This window comes from Onychostoma macrolepis, chromosome 12 (assembly GCF_012432095.1).
Source record: "Onychostoma macrolepis isolate SWU-2019 chromosome 12, ASM1243209v1, whole genome shotgun sequence".
NCBI lineage: Eukaryota > Metazoa > Chordata > Actinopteri > Cypriniformes > Cyprinidae > Onychostoma > Onychostoma macrolepis.
In genome coordinates, this window is record NC_081166.1 from 24795187 (window position 1) to 24820612 (window position 25426).

Here is a 25426-nt window from a genome sequence, read left to right on the forward strand (position 1 = left end):
CTTTGCTTTTGACGCACAATTTATTTATTTTTTTGCTCTTAGATGTCCTGAGGGTTCATGTTTACAGTATCTGAAATTACACATTTCTGTTGAAATGCATGCTGAATGTCAGTCTTTGTTTTATTTCGTAGGCAACACAAAATAAATGTAATAAATTGGATTTGGATCAATGAGACAGAAGTGGTGTCTGAGCGAACAGATCAGCGGGTCTGCAGAGTTAATTATATGCACTATTGAACCACACCAGTTTGACAATTTAGTATTAAATGCATTTGAATATACAGTATTAGTGAAAACAGGAATTCCCTCTGAAGCTTTATCATCAAGAGAGTTTGGACTTTCAGGGACCTTTATTTTTTTATTTTTTTTGAGGTGGCTCTTTTTGGCCCTTGGCTAGATGAGGCACAATATATATATATATATATATATATATATATATATATATATATATATATATATATATATATATATATATATATATATTGGTACAATATACAAATTGTTATGTATTTTTATATATAATTTATATCAAATTAATATAAATGTTCAGATATTTATAATGTTACGAAAAAAAAAAGTTTTGTGCAAAAGGAACAAATACGACCAGAATATCAGTTTACATCATATATATATGTGAGATTAAATGGATGAAAAGTGACAATAAAAATATTATAATGCTACGGTAGATAGATAGTTAGATAGATGATTCTTTGCTTACTTGATATAATATTTTATGTTTTTTAAAATGTTGTAGATTTAAGTAGCAAATGAGAATCGCTAAAATTAATGCATATATTTTGAGACAAATGTCTTCTTTATGATTTTCAGTTTTGTTTAAGATAATTAAAGCAACAGTTTTTAAATAACAAAAGAATATGTAAAAGTATGGTATTTGGGGTAAAAAGCGCCCCTGCTGTTGGGGCTAAAGGCGCACAGTAATTAACATGATAATTAATAGATCGCTGACTTTTCCATTTGTTGACATTACATGGTTAGATTCAGATGGTAAATATCATATATTATGTTGGGTGTCCATATTAGAGATAATCACCATGTTTAGAATTAAACCATCATATTTAAAAAAACATAATATTAATCATATCATATAATAAAATATAATTTGTTGTTACTACTGTAAATATATATTCAATTATTATTTGATCTCCTTCAGTACTTTCAGAATCTTTACTTATTAAAATGATTTTGTTTCTGTATTTTAAAATATATTTTTTATATTAACATATTTTAATGACAGTATATTTATTGAACAAACATTTATTTTATTTGTCAAAATAAGCAGAAAATAGAACAAACTTTGATTTGTATTGATACCTCATATATTTATAAGATTTTTAAACAAAATAAACAACTTGAATGATTTATTTTCACACAAAATCTGTTGCTCCATTAATGTTCAATACAACGTATATCTTTTTTCTGCAATTATACATTTTAGGCGCAGTGAATAGCTCATTTTTTCTTAAGGGGGGCCTTTAGCCCCGTTGTACCCTATATCACATTTCCACAAAAATATTAAGCAGCGCAACTGTTTTCTACTCTGATAATAATATATTCTATATATATTCTGGTCGTGCAATCAGCATATTAGAATGATTTCTAATATGAAGGATCATGTGACACTGAAGACTGGGGTAATTTTCAATTTTAAAAATTCAATTCAATTTTAATATATATGAAAATAGAAAACACATTTTAGTATTTCACAATATTACTGTTTTTACTGTAATATTGCTATTTTCCTGCGTTTTTCATCAAATAAATGCAGCAGTGGTGAGAGATAAGAGTATAAGTGTCACCTTATATATATATATATATATATATATATATGAGAATCATCTTATATGAGCATATTAGTTTATCATCATCCACAATTACGCTACAGTTGACCAATCAGAATCAGGAATTCCAGATTTGGATTTTGGATAGACAGCTGAATTCCGGCTAACACTGATAAAGCTGACCTAAGGTGTGTGAAAGAAAGGCTTTGTGAAATGTTCTGAGCCATATGGAGTTTATACACTCAGTATGAATAATGCAATGCTTTATATTGTGTCGGGTGCTGATGGACGGCTGTGTTCAGACCGCTGGCTAATATGAGCTGAATGCTGTTCATTAGTCCAGGCCAGATCTGCTGGGACGCCTGCCGTCTCCTGAGCTGGAGTTAATGAGCTTTTGTGCCTCAAATGGCATCGTCCTCTTATACTGTGCTTCAAGCCAGTCAGGACAGGGATGTTTCGGTAATGATAATCAGTCCTAATGGGCTTCAAATGAGCAAAGAGTGCCACTGTACAACAGCGAGGTGATGATGATTGTGCGATCAGCTCATGGTTCAGGACGTACGTCACAAAGTCTCAGCAGTTTGTTCTCTGAGGCCTGATTCGAAATACGCACAAAACTGGAAAGCTCTCATGATAATTGCAAGCTCCAGCTGCTAAAAGTAATGCTGCAAAGCTTTTTATCAGTCTGCTGAGACACAAAATAGTGTTTAACAGGTTCCTGCATTTCAGACTCTGAGAATGAATTAATCATTGGCATTGAGTTTTACTTCAAATCTTTTGAAAATAGTAAAAGTGTGTGTTTTGTTTGAAGCACTTATTAGCAAGTAAAATACCGATTGAAAAGTTTTTGAAAGAAGTCTGCATTTATTTGTTAAAACTACAGTAAAAATAGCAATATTGTGAAATATCATTACAATTTAAAGTAACTATTTTAAATTTTTTTCACTGTGATGAAAGAGTTGAAGTTTTAGTTATTCCAGTCTTCAGTGTCACATGATATTTTGGAAATCATTTCTAATATGCCAATTTGGTGCTAAAGAAACATTTCTTCTTATTATTATCAATGTTAAAAATAGTTGTGCTGCTTAATATTTTTGTGGAAACGTGAACCTTTTTTTTCAGGATTCTTTGAATCAGAGGCTACGTTCACACTGTCAGTTTTTGGGATTGACAACCGCATTTACTTACAGCAGGGTGTACGCGGGGTAGGGGTGTGCGATATGACGACTTTTGATCGTGGACGATAAAAATGTCTCCTCGATCTGCTTTTGAAGAAATATCGTAGTATCGTGCTACAGCGCACATTATATCAGCTGCAGTTCTTATTCCTCCGTCTCTATATACCGTACATTATTAGGATCTGCTTTAAAGCCTTGCCGGTTAAATGTTTTATTCACGCGTTGTTCTGACGTGCGCTTTTTCTGAGCCCGTACACCCGAAGCGCGCGAGCTAAAGCCTGTCAAAAAGCGCCTGATTACTGAACTAAGTTATCTTGTGCACTAATACTGTCAAAACACACAAGGTTTATGTATAGACTCCGTTGCTTATGTCTAAAATGAGTAAGTAAACAGCTGAGAGAAAACGGATGCGTGCCTCTGTATATTAGATGCGTGCATGTCTTAAAGGGGCAGTACTGAACATGCTGCCGACTGTCATTAAAGGGATAGTTCACCTTAAAGTTTAATTTCTGTCATTATTTACTAACTCGCATGTTGTCCCAAACCTGTATTAATTTCTTTCTTGTGCTGAACACAAAAGAAGATATTTTGAAGAATGTGGGTAACCAAATAGTATCTGGTCCACATTGACTTTTGATAGAAGGAAAAAAAATACTATGGAATAAGTCACTGGGGACCAGCAACTGTTTGGTTTTCCACGTTCCTCAAAATAGCATTTATGTTCAGCAGAAGAAACTCATTCAGGTATAAAGAAACTTTTGAGTGAGTAAATGATGGTATAAATATAAAACACTTTTTATTTTGGGGTTAATTATTCCTTCAATGTTAATAAAACACCAAAACACAAAGTGAAAAATCACTCACTACTCTTGACTGAAAAACGTTAATACAGTTGATTTAATAGGAATCAATCTATATAGTGTTTTATTTTTATATTTGTTGATTCAATTTCTCGAATGCTCCTGCTAAATACACCTATTGACTACCTGAAAATAAAACACTGTTTTATTTGTATAGTATGTGTACTTGTAATGTGTATCTTTGTTCTCATTTTTTAATAACAAAGATAAAATAATGACATAGATTTTTATCTTCGCCCACTTTGGCCTAAATATCCACCATTCTTTTTTAAATATTTTTGTTATCTTGAAAGGTTTTGTCTTTATAACAGGGAAATTAGTTTGGCTGTAATGCTCAGACAACTTGCAAAATAGTAAAACCAACATGACAAAGAATCATGATAAAATCGTGAATCGTGATTTTTCTTAAAAATATTGTGATATTATATTTTTGCCATATCGCCCACCCCTAATGCGGGGTCTTAAAAAGTCTTAAATTTGTTCAAGAAAGTCTTAATTTTGATCTCAAGAAGTCTGAATTGTGATATGGCTGAATGTGACGATTAAACTTCAAAAGGCTATGTTTTCATTGAATAAACATGAGCGCTGCAAGTTCAAAGTCCGGTGCTGCGCTGCTTTGTGTTCTGCCTTTACCGGGAAAACCATTATATTTCTGCCAAACGCGACACCTGCTGTCAGAGAACGAATGAGTAAGTTAACATAGGTTAACATAGGTTAAACTAGTGCACGTACGAGTGCATTCTTTCACTGCATGATTCAGTCTATTAAAATGCATTTAGAATGATCACATAATTTAACATATGGGGGCAGAAAATGTATAGCCTATATTTATATCATTTCATATAGTTAATATCACACGAAGAGTGCCGTTTTGTTTCTCCAAAAGTCAGCATGATTACAAATGATTTTATGCAACAGTTCAATAAACAAGAAGTTAATGTTAAGTGACTTACGTTTTAGACACCATATTTCCTGCATTTGCTCTATTTCGCCATCAAAAATCGTTTCAAACACATCCAAAGCACTGTTTTGTGTCTCTGAGCAACATGCGGTGTTTGTTCCTGAATAAATCAACCGTTTAAATGATTCGGTTCAGTCGCAATGACTCACTTATTAACAGTGACTTGCTGCCACCTACTGGCGGTTTTAGTTTCACATTTAAAGTATCTTCATTTTTTAAAATAATTTCAAACATCAGTTTTCAACGTTTTATGTTTCAAATATCAAAACATTATTTATGCATTTGTAACTGCAGTTTAGCATTCTATGTCCCTCTGAGCTGCATTAAACTGTGTAAATACATCTAAATGCCACTTCAGATGCATTGCAAAGATAAATTTTGTTGATACTGATTTAATTTGCTTGGTAACAGCCCAAATGCAAGAATTTGACTCAAAAGATCATTGTAACACAGTTCATAGATCGGGAAGAAGGAGGCGGGAACCGGCGAACATTTAAACACAGTTTTAATAAAATAAACAAACATAAAAGTAAAGCGGCAACCCCTCACGGACGACTGCCGCACATAAAATACAAAATAAAAGTCCAGGCCTGGTCCTCTCTCGTCGTACACTGTCGTCACTCCTCCTTTTATCCTTCCGCAGCTCCTCCGTGGGACTCGAGACCGGCGAGTGGCGCAGGTGTCGCTCATTATCATTAACTCCACCGGCCTCGCTCCGTTCCCACGGCTCTCGGCCCCGCCCCACTCGCCACAATCATACACACTTTTAGAAAAAATGGCTTTCCCGGTGCTGTAAAAACGTGCCTGTCTCTGGCTCAGCTCCAGCCAGCCAGCGAACACAGATTTGAATTTAGCAGCTGATGATATGACGTGCTGAACGTTCCAATCACGCTGGTGTGATTGTATTAATTATAGAAAACATTAATCGGCTATATTTGGTCTATTGGAAGCTGCATTCAAAATCCACTTCGCTCATAAATCTGTGAATCTGTGCATGACGCCTCTGCTATTACCTGTAGACATTTATAAATTATTTCCTGTATATTTATGAACTGTATCTAGTATATATCTAGTAAACCAAATATTCTGGTAATTATTGTAACTCTGACTCTTGCCGGTGTGGCAAACAGTGGTCTTAGATGTGTGTGTGTTGTGTGGTTGTTCGGTTCTCTGGAGAGCCGTCAGAGCTTTACTCCAGATGTACACTGTGCAGACCACATCTCACAGAATCATGGGAGTTTGTGTCGTACATATCTAGAAGTTTGAACAGGAGCACAGAGCAGCAGAGGCAGCTGGACTGGCCCACAGATGTGTGTAGAAAAATATATCAGTGTTAATATGAAGAAACGTTAGTTCTGAGTAAAGAGCAATTTATTTGCAGATGCTACTTGGTTTGTTATTTTGACAAAAAGATGTGATGTTTTTATATGTTTCTTTATCTGTGAGTTGGTGGGTGAATCCCACCTCAAGTAATGGCACAGAATAACTGCGATACATACGGTGTCTCTTAATAGCAACCCAAGAGATGCGTCAGTATTGATTGACCTGACCTGGAGAGGTCAACACCTTGCAGTCATCCTAACTAACATAATCCTACACAGAAAATATCCTGGAAGGCAACATAAGGATGCCGTAATTTACAATATGTCACTATTGTTGCATGCTGTATTTACAGTATGCACAAAACTGTGAGGCTAACTCAAAAACCACTAGCAGCCCAACATAACTGGCCTGAGAGGTCGACTGATTGATTGCCATCAAGTGTTTGTGAGAGTGTACTGTACATACAATATCCATATGTTTGCAGTTTCAATGCTATTACCTTTGTGTAGATATTTAAAGATGGCCATCTTTAAGCATGACTGTTGAAATGAAATGGTAACACTGTACAATAAGAGTCCATTTCTAACATTAAGATTAATGAAAGCTGGATAAGTATTACTCCTCATTAGGCTGATGATACACGGGGCAACTTTTTTAGAGCAATGTTGCTTGGGCACTTTCACATCGAGAATGGGTAACAAATTTCTATCTGGATATTTTATATCGGTCGTGGGCCCTTTAATGATCAATAATTAATATTCATATTTTTATTCATTTACAAAGTATGGTTCAGTTCAGTTCTGTTTTTTTAATAGTAAAGCACTATTTTAGTTTTCGTTCAGAATCCATTGTAAAAATTATTGGTTGATTAATCGGTATTGGCCAGTGTGGTCCAACCTAGCTATTGGTATCAGTAAAATCCACTATCCGTCGACTTCTAATACCATATGCATAACGTATGCAGTGTTATTGTTCTGCATCATCAACAATTTCTAGTGATCATCATGGCAGTTACTGGTTAAAGAATTTGAAGAATTGAAGAAGTCCCAGGGGTTAATTTTTATTGACCCTCATTTTGTGTTCTTGTCTTTTTGACCCAAAGAGCATTTTCTTTTTCCCAAAAATGCTATTTAATGTTATCAAATTAGACTAAAACTTACTGACTTTGCTCACACATGGGTATAACAACTTCCGGTCACACTTTAATTTAAGCTCCAATTCTTGCTATTAACAAACCATTAAGTGTGACTTTTGCCTCAAACTCCTAATTTTCTACTTCTTAATAATTAGTTAATGTAGTTGTTAAGTTGAGGCATTGAGTAGGATTAGGGATGTAGAATATGGTAATGCAGATTATGTGCTTTATTAGTACTAATAAACAGCCAATATGTTAATAATAGGCATGCTAATACGCAACTAGTTAATTCAATTCAATTCAAGTTTATTTGTATAGCGCTTTTCATGATACAAATCGTTGCAAAGTAGCTTTGCACGAAATTAAGTTTCTACCATATATTTAGTAGTAGTTTTTCAGTGGTGACTATGTCAAGTTGATGTACATATGGCAAAAATGTACGATGTAACCCTATTAACAGTAATGATTATATGTTGCAATTAAACTTATGGCAAAATTTGGTAGTTCTATGTTTTGTTTCAGGGTTGACATCATCTGAGGTCCTCTGAGGGGTTAGCATCATCTCTTCTCAGGTGTTTGGTCATCTCAGATCTTTTAAGGGTTGGATCCAGACTGAAGTTTGTGTAATTCCTAGTGCCAATCCCATGGCAGAAACAGAGAAACAAATAGAGACAAAAATGATCTTTTCAACCCAAGCTAAAGAATAATAATGTGCGTTTGATCAGATATAACTGCAGTACAAGATTTATAAGATGCATTATGTGAATGCTTGGCTAAAGAGATGTGTCTTTAATCTAGATTTAAACAGAGAGAGTGTGTCTGAAACCCGAACGTTATCAGGAAGGCTATTCCAGAGTTTGGGAGCCAAATGTGAAAAAGCTCTACCTCCTTTAGTGGACTTTGTTATCCTAGGTACTACCAAAAGTCCAGAGTTTTGCGACCTTAAGCCCGGGACACACCAAGCTGACTTCAAAGAACTAGCGGCGACGAAAGCCGACGGTGTTGTCGCTTCGCGTCGGACAAAAAAGCTGCACATGAACACACCGCACAAACTTCAGCTGACTGCAAACAGAACACGTGCGTTCTGCGCCTGCTTGAAGGAGTAAATATCTGTAGTAAATATTCGTTATTCAAACCGAGAAACTGAAACAAAGATATACGAGATAAACGCAGATATACGGAACGTAAACGAAGCAGCGCTCATTTTGAATATCAGTAACGTTGATAACTTTCATTTTTTTTAAGCAGCTCATGTTGTTATGAAAACAGGCGCATATTGGAATGCTTGGGCAAGATCATGTCACATCAAAAAATAGCCTTTTGTCTTCATTTACGTGCCCGTTTTCATCACTTTTGCTTTAATTCTCCTGCATGGACTCCTTCGCTAAACTGAACATCCAATCAGAGTTCTCTCTCTCACCGACGGTCCGCGGCGGCCTGACGCTGATTCAACATGTTGAATCGGAAAACTACCACCGACGTGAGCCCGACGAGTGGAACTCACCAAACAAACTAGCCCGACCGTCGCTCGTTGTCGCTTGGTGTGTACCGGGCTTTAGGGAGCGTGATGAATTGTAGCGAGATAGAAGACCAGTTAGGTACACAGGAGCTAAACCATTAAGGGCCTTATAGGTAAGTAATAATATTTTGTAACTGATACGGAACTTAATAAGTAGCCAGTGCAGCGACTGTAAAATTGGGGTAATATGATCATATTTTCTTGACCTGGTAACGATAGTCAGAACAGTTAATAGTCAGAACTGGTCCCTATACTAAAGTGTTACCGACTTCCCCCAAAAACTGAATAATTTTTGTACTTTTTAAGGATTTTTTCCCCAACTTGTGGTGTTCCTAACACTTCTTGTGTTTCCAGTCAGAAATGATTAGCTATATTTGGTGATAATATATCTTGACTGAATATTTACAAGCAATTTTTAAATGGCCATTTTTGACCTGAAACACCAAATTAGGTTAAGGATTTAAAAGATTTTGGAAACTTTTTTTTATTATGCTCTCCATATTTACTTTCAGTACTATTTAGAGGACATTTGTGTAACAATTTTAATGTTTTAACCTTGTTACACACTTTCAGTCCTAAAATAGGAAAATTCCAACACCCTCTCATGGCAATTTTGTAACTATTTAACTTTTTGGCAAATAGTTTTTTGGTGACAAGGCTAATTTGTATAAATTTGTATGACCTGCTTTGTACATTTTTGTACAATCCGCTTACTGACGGTTAGGTTTACGTGCGGACCTTCTTGCTTGTATTTTCATACAAATCAAAACATATCAATTCATATGTAATCAACACCTTGTAAAATAGTTATGATTTTTCATGAAGTCTTGTTGGAAAATTCATTATAAAAATATGATTTTTTAAATTTGTTCAAGAAAGTCTTAATTTTGATCTCAAGAAGTCTGAATTGTGATATGGCGGAATGTGACGATTAAACTTCAAAAGGCTATGTTTTCATTGAATAAACATGAGCGCTGCGAGTTCAGAGTCCGGTGCTGCGCTGCTTTGTGTTCTGCCTTTACCGGGAAAACCGTTATATTTCTGCCAAAGGCGACACCTGCTGTCAGAGAACGAATGAGTAAGTAAACTAATCTAAACAAAGTGTAAAATTATTATAAACAATTGTAATAATTATGGTGTAAACATGTTTATTTTCATCAGACTGAACAAAAAGGATATAGTTCTCCTGTGATGCGTGCATGTTTATAGACAAACTAATTCAACTAGTGAATGTGTAAAATTGCTTTAAGAAAGTTTATTTTCTAAAATAAAATGAAATATTCTGTTTAAGAATCAACCAATTCCTTTACTTGAGCTAGTGCTAAAAACACACAGCATGCGCAAATGAATTTAGCTATCAGTGGGCAATTCATTCCTCGTTAATTCCCCCTTAGATAGAGTTTGAATTCCTGCTCATTTTTATTTGTGTCCTAAGGGTCACTGTGAACAAACTCTTTGAGTGTTGGTGTTTGAAGTGGTGGGACTGAAGGGGACAGAGTGTACTTACTGACGCACACAGCTGATTGTCCAGATTGATAAAGCCTTCTTTTAAACATTGACCACTAATTGTCTAAATGGAAGGAGTGGAAAGGGAGAAGTCTTGACAGGAAGTGCTCCTTCAAAGAGACAGAGAGTAAGAGATGAATCTTAGCAGATGTATATGCACACATAACCGCACACTCATGTTTTCAGAGTTCAGAAATGATTGGTTAAATTTATGCAGAAATATAGATTAGCTGGTGTGGCAGATGACGTCTTCTCATACTGTGTGTTTGTGAAGGCGAATTTCATTTCAGGGCTCACGTCCCCTCTGCAGTGAGGGTTGGGTTGCTATGGCAACACTGCACTGCTGAGGAGACGTATAGATCCTCAACTTGCGTCCCACTGTATTTAAACATGTTTTTTGAGGTCAGTGTTCAGTAAACACAAACAGGAGCATCTGTCTGTGACCACGAGTGGACCATTGATTTGATGATTTGATACTGGTCTCTGGTTTGTGGGCTATTGACCAATCAGGACAAGTCCGTCTTTATCACTCATTTTGCTTTTCTGATTGTCATTTGTTCATTTTTTGTGAAAATACTTTCTCCTATCAAGCTTACTTGTAGAGACGAATATAATAGCACAAAGTGGCAACACTGTGGCTCTGTTGCTGTATCAAAACATGGCTGTGTTTGTGTGAGAAACCAGTCCACCTGACACAGGAACACTGGCTCAACCAATGGTGTTAGTTTGGGGCGGGACTTTCTGTATGTTTTACCAATGGCAGACAGCGAGTGTTCAGGAAACGCAGAACACTCCATAGAAATGATTATTTTTGAGTATTAGTAAAATGTGCTTATTGAGTGGTAAAATGATTAAGTATTATTCTAATTTGGACTGATAATTACTGTAAGTTATTTTGCAAATTATAACCATTGTATTTATATATATCTTTACTCTCACTTTTGATCAATTTAATGTGTCCTTGCTGAATACATTTATTTATTTTAATTACTGATCCCAGGCTTTTCACTCTCAGAAGAAAATGGTACAGAACAGTTAATGAGGTAATATGTGCACTTTAGGTATTAATTTGTATTTTTAAAGTGCTAATATAGTCCTTTAACCTTTACAGTATGTAGTATTTAGCCTAATATTACCATCTTTATGGGTAAATAAAGTACAAAGATGTACCTTTTGCCTTTTGAACCTTAGGTACCTGCTCCAGTGACAGCTTTGTACCTTTTTTTTCTAAAAATGTTGAACAGAAGTGCAGTTTAATTCACAGCATACACTTTAACATTCAAAGATGGAAAATGAAAATATAACACTTAAAGTGTCCACAAAAAAATATATATATTTGGACACTTTTGAAATCCACAATTAAAAATGTGTAAATGTGTGTGCATTATATAACAAAATATAAAAGAATGTAACATTTATTTTGAAGAAATATAATACAAACACTTTTTAAAGAAAAAAAAAATCACACTAAAGTTTATGTTCCAAAATATAAAAAAATAAATATATTGTTTAAAGTGAACACAAATGTCTGGGTCACTTTCTGGTTGTCAAACTAGTTAGTTAGTTTTAATATGATAAACTTGAGTGGAACAGATTTCATACATTCGTGAAAACTGACCTGGTTAAAAACTATGAAGTGTAAAGTTAGATAAGAACATTTCTAGTGTCATTTATTTACAAATGCTGCTTGGTTTGATATTTTGTATCTAATGCTTTGAAATTCACACTTGTTTCCAAATACATTACAAATACATAGGAGCTTGTGTCAGTGTGACTCAGCAACAATATTTTTCCATAAAACAGCTTTTTAAACTATCCCAACACACAGATCCATAGCATAACACTGGACAGCAAGAGCTTTTCTGATAATATGGCAGCAACAGATTGGTCAGTAATGTTATAAGGCGGGACTTAGCAAAGGATCAATTCAGTTTGGTGACATTACCGGTGTGCAAATTACACACGTCAAATTTTGGCACCCATTTAAGTTACATTGTCTTCAAAGATGTTTCTTTTTTGACAGTATGATGATCTAGACTCGAACTGCGAAAAGATGAGGCTATTTGAAATTTCCACAGTGAATTACTGTCGGTGGCATTGATTTAATTAATGGGATGGGCGACTGGAAGGGCACGAGGGTAGGAATGTGTGTGTGTGTGTGTGTGTGTAGCGAGGGGGTTGGCTGGTGCTGGTGGTGTAATGTTGCTGATGCGGGCAGAGACTGCTGCAACCTCCCAGAGCACTGCGAGCAAGAGAGAGAGAGATAAAAGACAGGGGCAAACTAGTCCAGTCTAGTCCAGAGGCACCGAGGTGCTGATTGGCAGAGCCAGGATCAGGGCAACACCGCAAGCGCTCATAATACCTGGGGAAATGCCCCCAAATCCCCCTTAAGCTGGGCTGCTGTACTCCAGCATGGCTGACTGGCTCCTAACAGTAGCGGCGGGTTGAGTTGTGCTGAATCTGGCCGCCTGTGCCAGGGTATTTGTGCAGCGGAGGGGACAGGAGGGGGGTGCGTAAAAAGAGCTGATAAGCAGGATGACAATAAGACTCGCGCAGGACAGATTCCAGTCGGGGAGGCCTGCCACACGGAGGGGCCCGCTGCTATTTCGGTCCACCAGATCATGATTACGCTCAGCCAGGAGAGAGACCACTAGTGCCTACAAATATGGTAAGTGCCATCCCATCCGAGAAAGTATGCGGAGCCGGTTGGAGCAGAGGGTGACAGCTGGGAATGTCGAATAGTGCTAACGTCCCGCATCCGTATTGATGATAAAGTGGATTTGTGCGGCACGTAGGGTACAGTAATGCTTCTGGACTGTGTCCGGGAGCGTCCCAACTTCCTTTTTACATAATCATAGTATCTCAAAGTTAACAAGGACATGTGTTTTCAGCTTTAATGCACCTCCGGAGTGGCCGATTCCAAACTCTAGCTCATTGATTACTGGGATCGTTCAGGACTGCGGGGAGAACATTGCAATGGAGGACGGGATAGATGTAGAATCAGTAAGTTCCACTTTGAAACTCTGTAACACTGGTGGGTTTGATCTTGTTTGGGGTCAGTGAGTGAGATGGGAGGTTTGGCTGAGTGTGGATGGTGTGGTGTTTACCAGGCATGGTTGATGTGTAGTGGTGCATTGCTCGAAAGGGCTCCGGTTTCATCTGACAGTGAAACAGGAAGGCAGTGGGATACGTTTCAATGGCAAGCTTTTCATTTAGATTGATGTAAATCTGAACTACTGCTGGGGTCATTCAGTGCAGAGGCTGAATTTTGTATGTGGTCCAGTTTGTTGGAGAGTGGATCGGATTGTGCATCAGGTTCTGTTCAACTGTCATGGCATGTAGTAGACTGACTAACCTGGTTCTCTGTGGTAGTGATTGACCGATACGTGTGTTTAAATGACCGATGCAGATATCTAGAGACCAGGGGTTGACTAATATGTACATAATACATTTTTTTTGGATCAAAACCAATATATACGATCATACATTGTTATATATATATATATATATATATATATATATATATATATTACAAGAATTTAATTAAGAAAGCAACAAGTGGTCTAACCTAGCGCAAACGTTCTCAGGTCACATTTCTGTAAAATATACTTTCACAAAACTCTTCTTCAGTACTTATTAATAAAAAAAAAACTAAACTGTTTGTTAATCAGTCATGTGGTGCAACCAACATGCAGACAAAAACATAAAATAAGAAATGACATCATAAAGAGACTGTCATGGTCAATAAGTCTAAAATATAAGATAATTTGACCTTTTTATGACAAGAAAAAGTTAGTTGAGTTTGTAAAATGTCATGTGGTGCAACTCCCCAAAATTCAGTGATAATTATGAATTAATTATACATGGAAATGTTTACCTTGAAAAGTGAATTTGAGCACTTTTTGAAAATAATGTGTACACTCACATAAAATAGGTTATTACTTTTTACTTGATGGTTACACCACATGACATCTTAGAGTCATTACATAAGCTTTGTTTTTAACCACATGAAATCAACAGGAATACAAAAAGTTCATTTTTAAAAACTTTTTCCATTTTTAAATGGTTACTTGATGGTTAAACTACATGACATCTTAGAGTCATTACATAAACTTTGCTTTTAACTATATGAATTCAACGGGAATACAAAAAGTTCATTTTTAAACACTTTTTTGTTTGATTTTTCAAGATGGCATCTTTTGTGTGTCATTCACCCTAATGCCAGTAATCTCAAAATAACCAAACACGAGTCTGCCACTACTCTGTGGCACTCATGTGTTTTCACAGTTGTCAGTTGTTTTTCTGTTTTGTTGTTCTACAGTTGTCAGTGTGAACTAACTTTGTAGGCTGCTCTCCCACGGTTTGGCCTGTATGAGGATTTCCTCAAAGCATTTACAGTAAGGATTTGCCCAAGATCATGTAACATGGAATCACGTCTTATAGCAGTGCATCTGCGTATAATAATGTTCTCAACAGCTGCTTGATGCATGCCTCAAACATTGTCTGAGAGGAATACTGGCTTTAGTATACAGTCGCCTGTACTACTTGCTCACCCAGTCACTGGTTCTGGCTTTTCTAAACATTGTGGCATGTTAATTATTGTACTAGATTCATCAGTGCACTTTATTAAAAAAATGTGTCACAACCATTAGGAAACATCAAGATAAATCAAGGAAAAATTGACTTTCAGCCTCCATGTCCCGGTCAAATATAGTGGGATCAAAAAATGATCCCTTGATCCTTCAGAAGCCATTCTAATATGCAGTATCATATAAATAAGAATAAATCGCTTTTTAAAGAAAAGATGGTCTGATTCTGTTTGGGCAGTTGGATGTGGACACCTACACCTTTATTTTCATTCTCCATGCTTGATGAGATTTGAGTGTGCTTACGCTTTATCATCAGAAAGCGTGACACAGGACGCCGTTTCATTCTGCAGTCTTGCTCTATCTGCACTCCACACTGAAGAGCGTCAGGAATGAGGACAGATACATCACACACTCAGCTCTCTTCATGCATGCGCTGTTATCCGAGCACGCTGCGATAGTGTGTGTGTGCAGTGTCAACTGACAGCTTTTCTCTATGGCTTAAAACACTGCACTCTCTCGCCTCGCTGCAGACAACTCCCATTATAAAGACAAACAACGACATGTGTGTGTAAAACAATCAGTGTATGTGCTCATCTGACTCTTTTGTTTCTGCAAAGGGAACATTCCTGACTGGATAACTGCATAATCTCCAGTAATTTTTTTTACATGTTTTCCTTGTCGTATGGATTAAGTGGCCAGCTGCATACAGATCATGGCTTGTACTTGTCATATATACTGATTTACATGAATCCAGACTAATCATGTTTCAAAGAACAAGATGTTCTCAAAGAGCTGCAACATCAACGTTTATATAATCTCAATACATTTAGCATGAAGACAAGTTCTCAAGGTTTTCATCGCTTAACATGTGTGGACTTGCATTAATAATTATAGACTTTTACTTTTTCTGAAGACAATGTGATTTCTTGCTAGTGCATGCTGCAGGGGATTCTGGTTGCACAGAGGTCCAAATCAAAAGATCACTTTTTTTCTATAAATCTACTATTATATGATAATTTGCATAATTTGAATGACATAATTTTAATAACTTAAACTTAATTCAAAACTTAATTTTGATATTTTTAAGGCATGAAGTAAAAATGTCATTGTGGTGATCTGATATCATAAAATAATATCTTGTTATATTATTAATAATTATTGACAATTTAAGCATTAATTGTTTATTTTATTAATAATATAAATATATAATATAATATTTAAATTTTTATTGTTTACATTAACAATTTAAGTATTAATTACTTATATAATTATTAATTTATTTTTGTAAGATTAATATTAGATGGTACATTATCACAACATAGACTTTTATTACAGATTTAGTAATACATTTTCACAGTTTTAAATGTTCTTAAAGTGGACATGAAATGAAAATTCACTCTCTATTTTCTAAAATTATTATATTATTTATAATTATCAATAATGTAATCGTTGACAATTTATTATATTATTAATAATTATATTATAATTTAATTACAGTAGGACCAGTATCAGTAGGTACATTGCCACAGCATACTTTTTTGCAGATTTAGTAATAAACACAGTTTCACCGTTTTAAATTCCTTTAAAGTTGACATGAAATGCAAATTCACCTCATCTATTTTCTTTTTCTTTCTTTTTTTGAATACCTTGTGATTCACAATCAAAATGGGTCTTCTCTCAAAAGTAATATTGCTGCTTGACCAGCCAGATAAAATACCGGACAAACAAACAAAAAACTAATAATTGTGCAGTAGCATCATAACACTGGCAAATTAGCATTAGAGATGTGTATGAGCCCTTCTAACTGGCTGTAACTGGCCTCATTGTGGAAGTGTGTTAGCATGTGTGTTCTGTAATGCTTGTGCTTGACTTCTGCTAATGCTGTCTGATGATCAGCCCTGATAAAGCCCATATCCATTCAGTGCTGGGCTGTGGGACGGGACATTGCCTCACTCTGATGATCTGAGCTGTTTGTCAACCACAGCGGCAGGACAGAGCTTGCTTCGCTATGTTTTGGCCTCTCAAGTTCATTTCACCTTTTGGTCCTTTAGAAGTGAAAGTGACTTCTTTGTAGTGATGCATCGATCGAGTTCCATGATCTTTCTAAGAAAAATCTAGTTTTCTAAATCTATACATGAGCCTGTGATAGCCATTCCTTGCCAGGGTATTGAACTGATCATTTTGTATTGAGTTTTACTTTACTCTACGGAATCCTGCATGACACCCACAGCTAAATCAATGAGCCATGGCCGAGCTGGTGTCGGATAAAACAGTTATGTTAGCTTTTAAAGAACTAAAACTAAAATTGAAATTAAATTGATAAAAATAGACATATTGACTTAAAATTACAAAAAGAAAAAAAAACAGCAAAATTGCGAAATCTTTAGCTAAAATTAAAATAAAAATAATGAGAAAAACATAAAATACAAAATAATAATAATAATAATCTTATTGTGAAGTGTTACCAACAATTTAATTCACAAAAATGGCACATGCCATAAACATTTCTGAGTGCTGATGCAAATGGAGCATCAGTTATGAAGTGAATCATTAAAATGGACAGATATGACAACTGTATATAATAATAATAAATTATTTTTAAAAAATAATAATAAAAAAAAACTCATTAAAATTATTGCAATGTTTATGATGCCGCCTCATTTTATATGGCCTGTGAAGTTATAACAAATATATTAATTATTCCATTTATATTGAAGATAAAAGTAAAAGCCCATGCAGGTTTTATTGAGGCCTTTCCAGAACACACTGTGTGCTTCCTAGTAATACAGAGCGAGAGAGAGAGAGAGAGAGGGAGAGAGAGAGAGAGAGAGAGAGAGAGAGAGAGAGAGAGGGAGAGAGAGAGAGAGAGAGAGGGAGAGAGAGAGAGAGAGAGAGAGAGAGAGAGAGAGAGAGAGGGGGAGAGAGAGAGAGAGAGAGAGAGAGGGAGGGAGGCAGAAAGAGAGAGATGTTCAAAGGAAACTCCCACACACTGCAGAGGTTGAGCCCACATTACACAGACAGAGGATGACATTTCTACATGCTAGAGTATCTAGACAGAAGCCAGGGACTGATATTTGCTTGAAGACTGAAAGACTGGAAGTATATGAAATGATTACTGATTAACCCGCATGAAATATTTATGACCTCATTTATAGTTTGTTTGGGTGCATTTCAAAGATTTACACAATCATTTATTTAAAGGTGAATTGCATAGTTTCTACACCAATAGCATCAGCAAACGAAATTGTAAAAATAATGACTGTTTCAAACAGATTTCTTGAACGCTCCCCTTCGCTGCTATTGGTTAAACTAACAGATAGCCACGCCCCAAACTCCACACCATTGGTTAAGCCAGTGCTGCTGTGTTGCCATGATGCTCAAACAAACAAGCAACAGTTTGATAGTCTTTTTTATCAACACTTGATTGATGATTCCATCAAGAAAAAAAAAAGGAAATTGCATTTTGTCAAAGACTTCATCCAGGTCAGATTCAGAAGAGTCCGAGTCTATCAACACCTCTAAAGCTTGTGCAGTTGAATACCTCTTCATATGCTGACGAATGTTTGGTGATCATGTTACCTTACTTGTGAGTAAACAACTTCTATCCACTCCCTCTGGTTTATGCAGATCTTCTTTTTCACTTGTTTTTGGATTTGGAAGTGCTATACTATTTCAGAAAATTCGTAACAGCACCCCCTACCATATAACATTGAAAACACGGATTGCCAGAATAACTTGTCAGTGTAATAATGGATGGAAAGTATCATCAGTGGCAGGGAAAGAGTTAATGAGAAACAAAATTTGTGACCATTAAAACCATAATTTTTTTTCCATTATTAAAAAATACATTGATAAAAATATTATGAAATATTATGAATACTGCAAATGCAGACATACTACAAGCATACTATTTATCTCAAGTGTACTATATGTTTTATAATGTGCCCCTTTTTTTGATTATATTCTACCAAACTGTATGGAAACTGTTTGAAGAATTTAAGTAGGACGAGTATAAAAGAATGAAGATCTGGAATATCAATATAAAAGGTTTTGAAAATTGATCCCCAGTTTTAGTTATGTAAATCAAAGATGTTAAAGTGTGACTGGTGTGGGGTAGGAGAGTGTGTGAATGGATTGTGATGCAGACAGCATGTGTTCATGTGTGTGTCGGGGTGTGTCCGGACTACAGCACTGCAGCAACAGCAGACACACCCTCTGTCTGTCTCTCTCTCTCTCTCTCTCTCTGTGTCAGTGGGTGAATATCTGGACTCTGAACTGTTGGCCCAGACCACTCCTTATTCTCAGATCTACAGTTATTACATGCACATTAATGTATCAGAGCTGCATTTAGCCCTGTGTTGAATTTTTAGACTAGAGTATTTACGTGGCCTGTTTTTGTTGCACCTCATTCATATCTTTAGAGTACAAATGTTTTAGTGTTTCGTGCATTGAGACCTATTAATATTGAAATGCACAGACAGATGTAACAGTAAAGCATGAGAGGTATGTCTGGCAATACTAGGATGGACAGCTGCTGTTAACATCTATTTCATTACAGCTGACACACAGTTACGAAATTAACATGTGGCTGGATGATCACGTACTAGAAGCTTCAATTTTCCTTCATTGCATGTTTATAATATAAAGTTGGACTTTAGCGGAAGGCATGGATGAAGTAATTTATTTATTTATTTATTTATTTATCTATCATGATATAGGCTACCATACACATGAAAAAAAAAACATAAAATCCTTTCATGTTTTTATTAGAATCATACAAAAACTGTCAAGAAATGTCTGGTCATGTATCATCCAAAAATGAAAGTAAAGAGATAAGAATTTATTTATTTTTCATTTTCTTTATGAATTTATTATTTATTTATTTAGAAAATTCTCATTACTGCTCTGTGAAAGAAAAAAGTATAATATTTACTTTTTAAACTTAAAATAATATATATATATATAACAGTGAATGTATGTGTGTGTATATATATATATATATATATATATATATATATATATATATATATATATGCATTGTTGACATTGTTGAGGGAAAAAAAACACATTTTACACATTTCACAATTTATTATTACATATATAAATAATGTAAAATACTGGTAAAGCAAACCTTTAAAGAAACACTAGAAACATGCATTTTAGTACCCACTTTAGTTTGGTGGGTGCAAAATAGAGCATGAATGAAAAATATAAGCTTAAAACAAACAAATTATAGTGACATTCATTATAAACAACATTTCTTGTAAACCCCAGGCCTAAACAAATTTATTTTAAGTGAAGCTGAAATTATCATGGTGTGAGAAAATGCACTATACAAATGAACTCAAACTCATGTACCTTTCTCAATTATGTCATTAATTGCATTATATATACCGCTGTGGAATAGAAGTCACAGCACATTTTTAGAAACATGACTTGAATTCTGGAAAATACGCCATGGTATTTATATTCTTTGTGAGATTTACAATTTCACTGGTTTAGCAAATGCACCTGCAAAACCACTTTTCCAAATGGAAAAAATGATGAGAAGGATGGAAAAGACCAGCACACTCATGTAATTCCAGTATGCTTAGTCAGGTGTGTGTGACGTCTTTACTCCGACAGGATGAAAGCATCCATTACTTCTCCTCATTCTGATGACTTCCTGTGTGAATGCCTCTGGAATCCCGCTCTTAGAGCTGTGACATTTCCTTGCTGTCCCCTCTCAGGCCCTGTTTTACATAACAACAGCCAGTTTATCCACGGAATTACTGTTTATTTGTGTTTATGTGATTACAAATGTCATCTAGCCCATTATCAGACACAGGAGCGGCAGTAGGAATCTTGGCAATGACCTGCTGCACGATCAGATCTCAGCTGCACTTCACTTCTCAAGATACATGGGCAAAATAGTTTTTTTTTTTTGGTACGTGTCTGTGTCTGCATGTTGCTATGTGGTTGCCATGTCCAGCAATAATATGTTTTAGCTCTTTCTTTTATCTTTTTGGTTTTTGCTTAGATGCAGATGATGCTATAGATTGCATTTAGTTAACTTTTCTTTTTCGAGGACTTCCTTCTCTCTCTTGATAATTGAAAGCATCAGCATCAGTCAGGGGTTGTGAAGAGGAAGATTTGATTGTTTTTTTCTCTCTCTTTCAGACTGACAGTAATGCCAGTTACCTCAGAGCGGCCCGAGCTGGAAACCTCGAGAAGGCCCTCGATTATATAAAGTCTGGAGTGGACATCAACATCTGCAACCAGGTTATACATCTTTGTTTTTGTAAAATTAACATTTAACTTGTACTATATACTACTATTCTAATGGCTGGGGTCAATCTGTCATATTTTTTTATTTAGCAAGGGTTCATTAAACTGATCAAAATAGCCAGTAAAGATATTTATAATGTTACAAAAGATTTCAATTTCAAATAAATGCTCTTCTTTTTAACTTTCTGCTTATCGCATGCAGCAAACCTGTTTTCAACATTGATGTTTATTGAGCAGCAAATTAGCATTTTACAATGATTTCTGAAGGATCATGTAACGCTGATAACTGGAGTAATGATGCTGAAAATTCAACTGTTATTTTAAATAATAATAATGTTTACAAAGCCACTGTTTTTACTGTATTTTTGATCAAATAAATGCAGTCTTAGTGAGCACACGAGAGACTTCTTTCAAAAACATATCCACGGCCCTTGAGACTTTCTATTTCTGATTTAGACCATTAAATAATATTTCCTGTCTCTGATATGCCTATTTATAATCCCAAATTATGTAAATAATCAGTTAATTAATATATTTTCATGTTTCATCTGTTTCTCTGGATGCAGAATGGGTTGAACGCTCTTCATCTAGCATCTAAAGAAGGTCATGTGGAGGTTGTGGCCGAGCTTATTAAACTTGGTGCCAGTGTGGACGCCGCAACAAAGGTAAGACCCCCCTCAGCAGATCATATATTATAACACCCCACTATAAAGGCACTATTTGCACTAGTATAGATGACTGAGCATATGAATTAAAGATGACAAGTGTGTTACTCAGCTGTGCATGACTTCATAGGCATGACTTTGCTGCATCAGCAAGTCTTCAAAGTCACTGTTGCCTGATGTTCAGGTTGACTTTGAGCCTCTACCAAGAGCTGGATCTACTTTTTCATGCTGAGGATCTTCAAGAAGAGGATTTCTGTAGAGGTTTTAGAAACTCTGAAGAAAAGTGGATTCTTCGAAGTGATATTTATGTACTAGAACAGTGACAGAAATAGCGAGGAAGCATTTCAAAACACAGCTGGTCTATGAAAAAACATGGGGTCACTGTATACATTGAGTCAAGCCGTTCTCTCGTGTTCTCCTGATTCTAGAAAGGCAACACTGCTCTGCACATAGCATCTCTCGCTGGACAGGTGGATGTTGTCAAGGAACTGGTGAATAATGGAGCAAATATCAACGCCCAGTCTCAGGTATAGTCAGCGCTTTCATTTTTAATTTACCGTAAAACACTTACATTCTTATGGTGCATTCAAGTCATGTGAGAAAGATAGTATTTACGCACTTAACCCGAATGAAATAATTACTACCTCATTTATAGTTTGTTTGGGTGCATTTCAAAGATTTACACAATCATTTATTTAAAGGTGAATTGGAATAGTTTATACACCAATAGCATCACCAAACTAAATTGAAAAAATAATGACTGTTTTTATGCATTTGTATGCATTTACAAGTTGAACACACATGAATGCCACCTCAAAGTCATAATTATGGCTGGGAAACTTTCTTTAAACCCCAATTTTCTTAGTTGGGGTCCTGTCAGTGAGAACATATGGTGAATGCAATAGATGTAACATCTATTAAATTAAATAAAAACATAAAAAAGCAAAACAAACTGATGCACTTTTCTATTCAACGTGTAGAGGAACAATAAAAAAGACAACAAAAAACTGTAGAAAGGGTACATCGTCATCTTCGGCTGGCTATATGACTTGAATGCAAATGATGTTGTAAATAGAAATTTTCAATTTTCCAATTTTCCTATTTCTGTTATAAATACTTTCTAATTCGCAAATACAAATTTCCAGTTTTCCAATTTCCATCATAAATACTTTCCAACTCATAAAAATGAATATCCCAGGAGGACTTGAACACACTATAATTTAAAAATGCACTCTGCACAAGTCTCAAAAATGTATGCCATTGAACCTAGCATTTGTGAAGCTAGTTTGATATTTACAGTAGCTTGCCAAGCTAAAAGCTACTCATAATTTTAAGTAATTTACTGTAGCTACACTAAAAATAGTTGCAAATTGCAAACTTGTCAGTAGATTTTGTCTGGGCCTGCTAATAACAATACTAGCTAATCTTAGCTAATTTATGGTTAGCTACATATTTAACATAACACGTTTAAAAATACAACTAATGTTCAATGTTCAATTTATTTATAAAGCACATTTAAAACAACATTTGTTGACCAAAGTGCTATGCATAAACCAAATTACAACATTTAAAAAATGCACAGACCTAATTGCTGCAATTAATATTGCATAGGCTTAAATACAATCGTAAAATCCATATAACCTTACAACAACCCAATCACCTATCATTAAAAGTTTGAGTTTTTAACAGACATTTAAATTTAGACACTGTAGAAGCAGTTCTGATAGATATAGAGGCAGAGTGTTCCATAATTTGGGACCAGCAACAGATTACATAACTATAAGATGTATAATAAGATGTAACAAACTACATTGAAGCTTTAAAAGGGGGCAGCATCTTTTACTTTATAGCCTACCGCTAATGCACCTGGATGTTTTATTGTACAGGTAGCTATTTGTACAGTTACTCTATACACACAACTAACTTCTTCAGCAAGATTCTCTTCAAAAGATTCTGTTGCTCTGTCATGACAGTGGTTGATTGGAAAGAGAAAACCAACCATAAAATTGAGTTTATGATCATTTCCATTGTACTGGCCCCAGAGAATGTGAGTTGCTCCAGCGTTGCATTGCAGGTTCTGATACTTAAGTTCTCAGTCTGTCCTCAAACAGCTCTAAAAGAATTTTGAAGTGCTGCATTAAATATAACCTACTTATGTCTCCATTTTAAGGAGAACCTGTTGGGATTTGGGAGCTGGTATGGTCGATAGTTGTAGTAGTGCGTGCGTTTTTGTCTTGTCACCGAAACAATCCTCAGGGAGTCCAAAATTAAACACACGTGTGTGGGAGACTAGAGACAGACTATGTTTTATCTCCAGAACTTATCACAAGTGCAGCCTGGTTCTGCTTTCTCACACTGCAGTGCTTAAAATAGAGACACTCGCTTGGTAAATGTGGAGGCTGATTGCAAATTTTTATACGTTTGAATAAAGGTTGCTACAGGGGTTTGCTGGAACAGTATATTTTTACAAGGTTATTCTTTTTGCACTGTAGTATAAAAAAAATTATGTACACTGTGTACCCCACATTTGTCAATTTTAGCTAGCTAGATACTTTTATAGCTGACTCATTTCATCTGTGGTACTGTATGTTAGTGCTAAAACCCAGATCCAGACTAAATTTGTGACCCTGGACCACAAAACCAGTCTTAAGTCGCTGGGGTATATTTGTAGCAATAGCCAAAAATACATTGTATGGGTCAACATTATTGATTTTTCTTTTATGCCAAAAATCATTAGGATATTAAGTAAAGATCATGTTCCATGAAGATATTTTGTACATTTCTTACTGTAATTGTATCAAAACTTAATTTTTGCTTAGTAATATGCATTGCTAAGAACTTCATTTGGACAACTTTAAAGGTGATTTTCTCAATATTTTGATTTTTTTGCACCCTCAGATTTCAGATTTTCAAATAGTTGTATCTCGGCCAAATATCAAATGTCTGATCCTAACAAACCATACATCAATGGAAAGATTATTTATTCAGCTTTCAAATGATGTATAAATTTCAATTTCGAAAAATTGACACTTAAGACTGGTTTTGTCGTCCAGGGTCACATTTGTGTTTGCATAACAGAAAACTCTACAGATCAACACAGAATTTGACTTTTTTGTTACACTCTCAGGCACTCATGAGAGTAGTGCACATTTTTAACTTTCATTTTCACAGAATTCTGTGAATTTTCCATTGTGAGAAATGTCAGAAGATTCTGTCTGGGCCTGCTAATAACTGCTAATTAATCATAGCTATCTTTGACATTTAATATCAACAACAAATGAAACATTTAACAATTAAAACATTATTTATTCAGTATCATACATATAGCTAAGTGAAAATGTATCTATGTTAATATACAGTAGCATTGTCTGCTACTGAAGTGATTAAGCTAAGCTAACATGTATATATTTTATCAATTAATTTTAATTTTGTCGACTATGCTGGTAACGAACTTAATTTTCCAGATTGCCTCAAATATTGAGGTCATTATTTATTATTATAATGTTGAACAATGGAGTGGACATTTGATTGTGTTTATTGTTTTGTACAAACATTTGTATTTAAATTTCTTTTTTCTTGGTTGTCTGCATTTCGTCTTCCTATCATTTCAGTTCAACTTCCTGT

At 35.3% G+C, this 25426-nt stretch overlaps 1 protein-coding gene across 40 annotated transcripts in view; it reads left to right on the top strand.

The window, feature by feature from the left end:
• Positions 1–25426, top strand: part of ank3b (ankyrin 3b) — a 198860-nt gene that overhangs the window by 91033 nt on the left and 82401 nt on the right. For 37 of the 40 annotated variants that reach the window (XM_058792986.1, XM_058792981.1, XM_058793004.1 and 34 more), the window contains 3 exons: positions 21030–21131; positions 21704–21802; positions 22231–22329. In XM_058792986.1, the coding sequence (XP_058648969.1) occupies positions 21030–21131; positions 21704–21802; positions 22231–22329 (300 nt within the window). Of the gene's footprint in view, positions 1–11863; positions 12950–12973; positions 13078–13172; positions 13285–21029; positions 21132–21703; positions 21803–22230; positions 22330–25426 lie in introns of those variants that run through there. The other 3 variants (XM_058792990.1, XM_058792989.1, XM_058792995.1) reach the window with 3 other exon arrangements.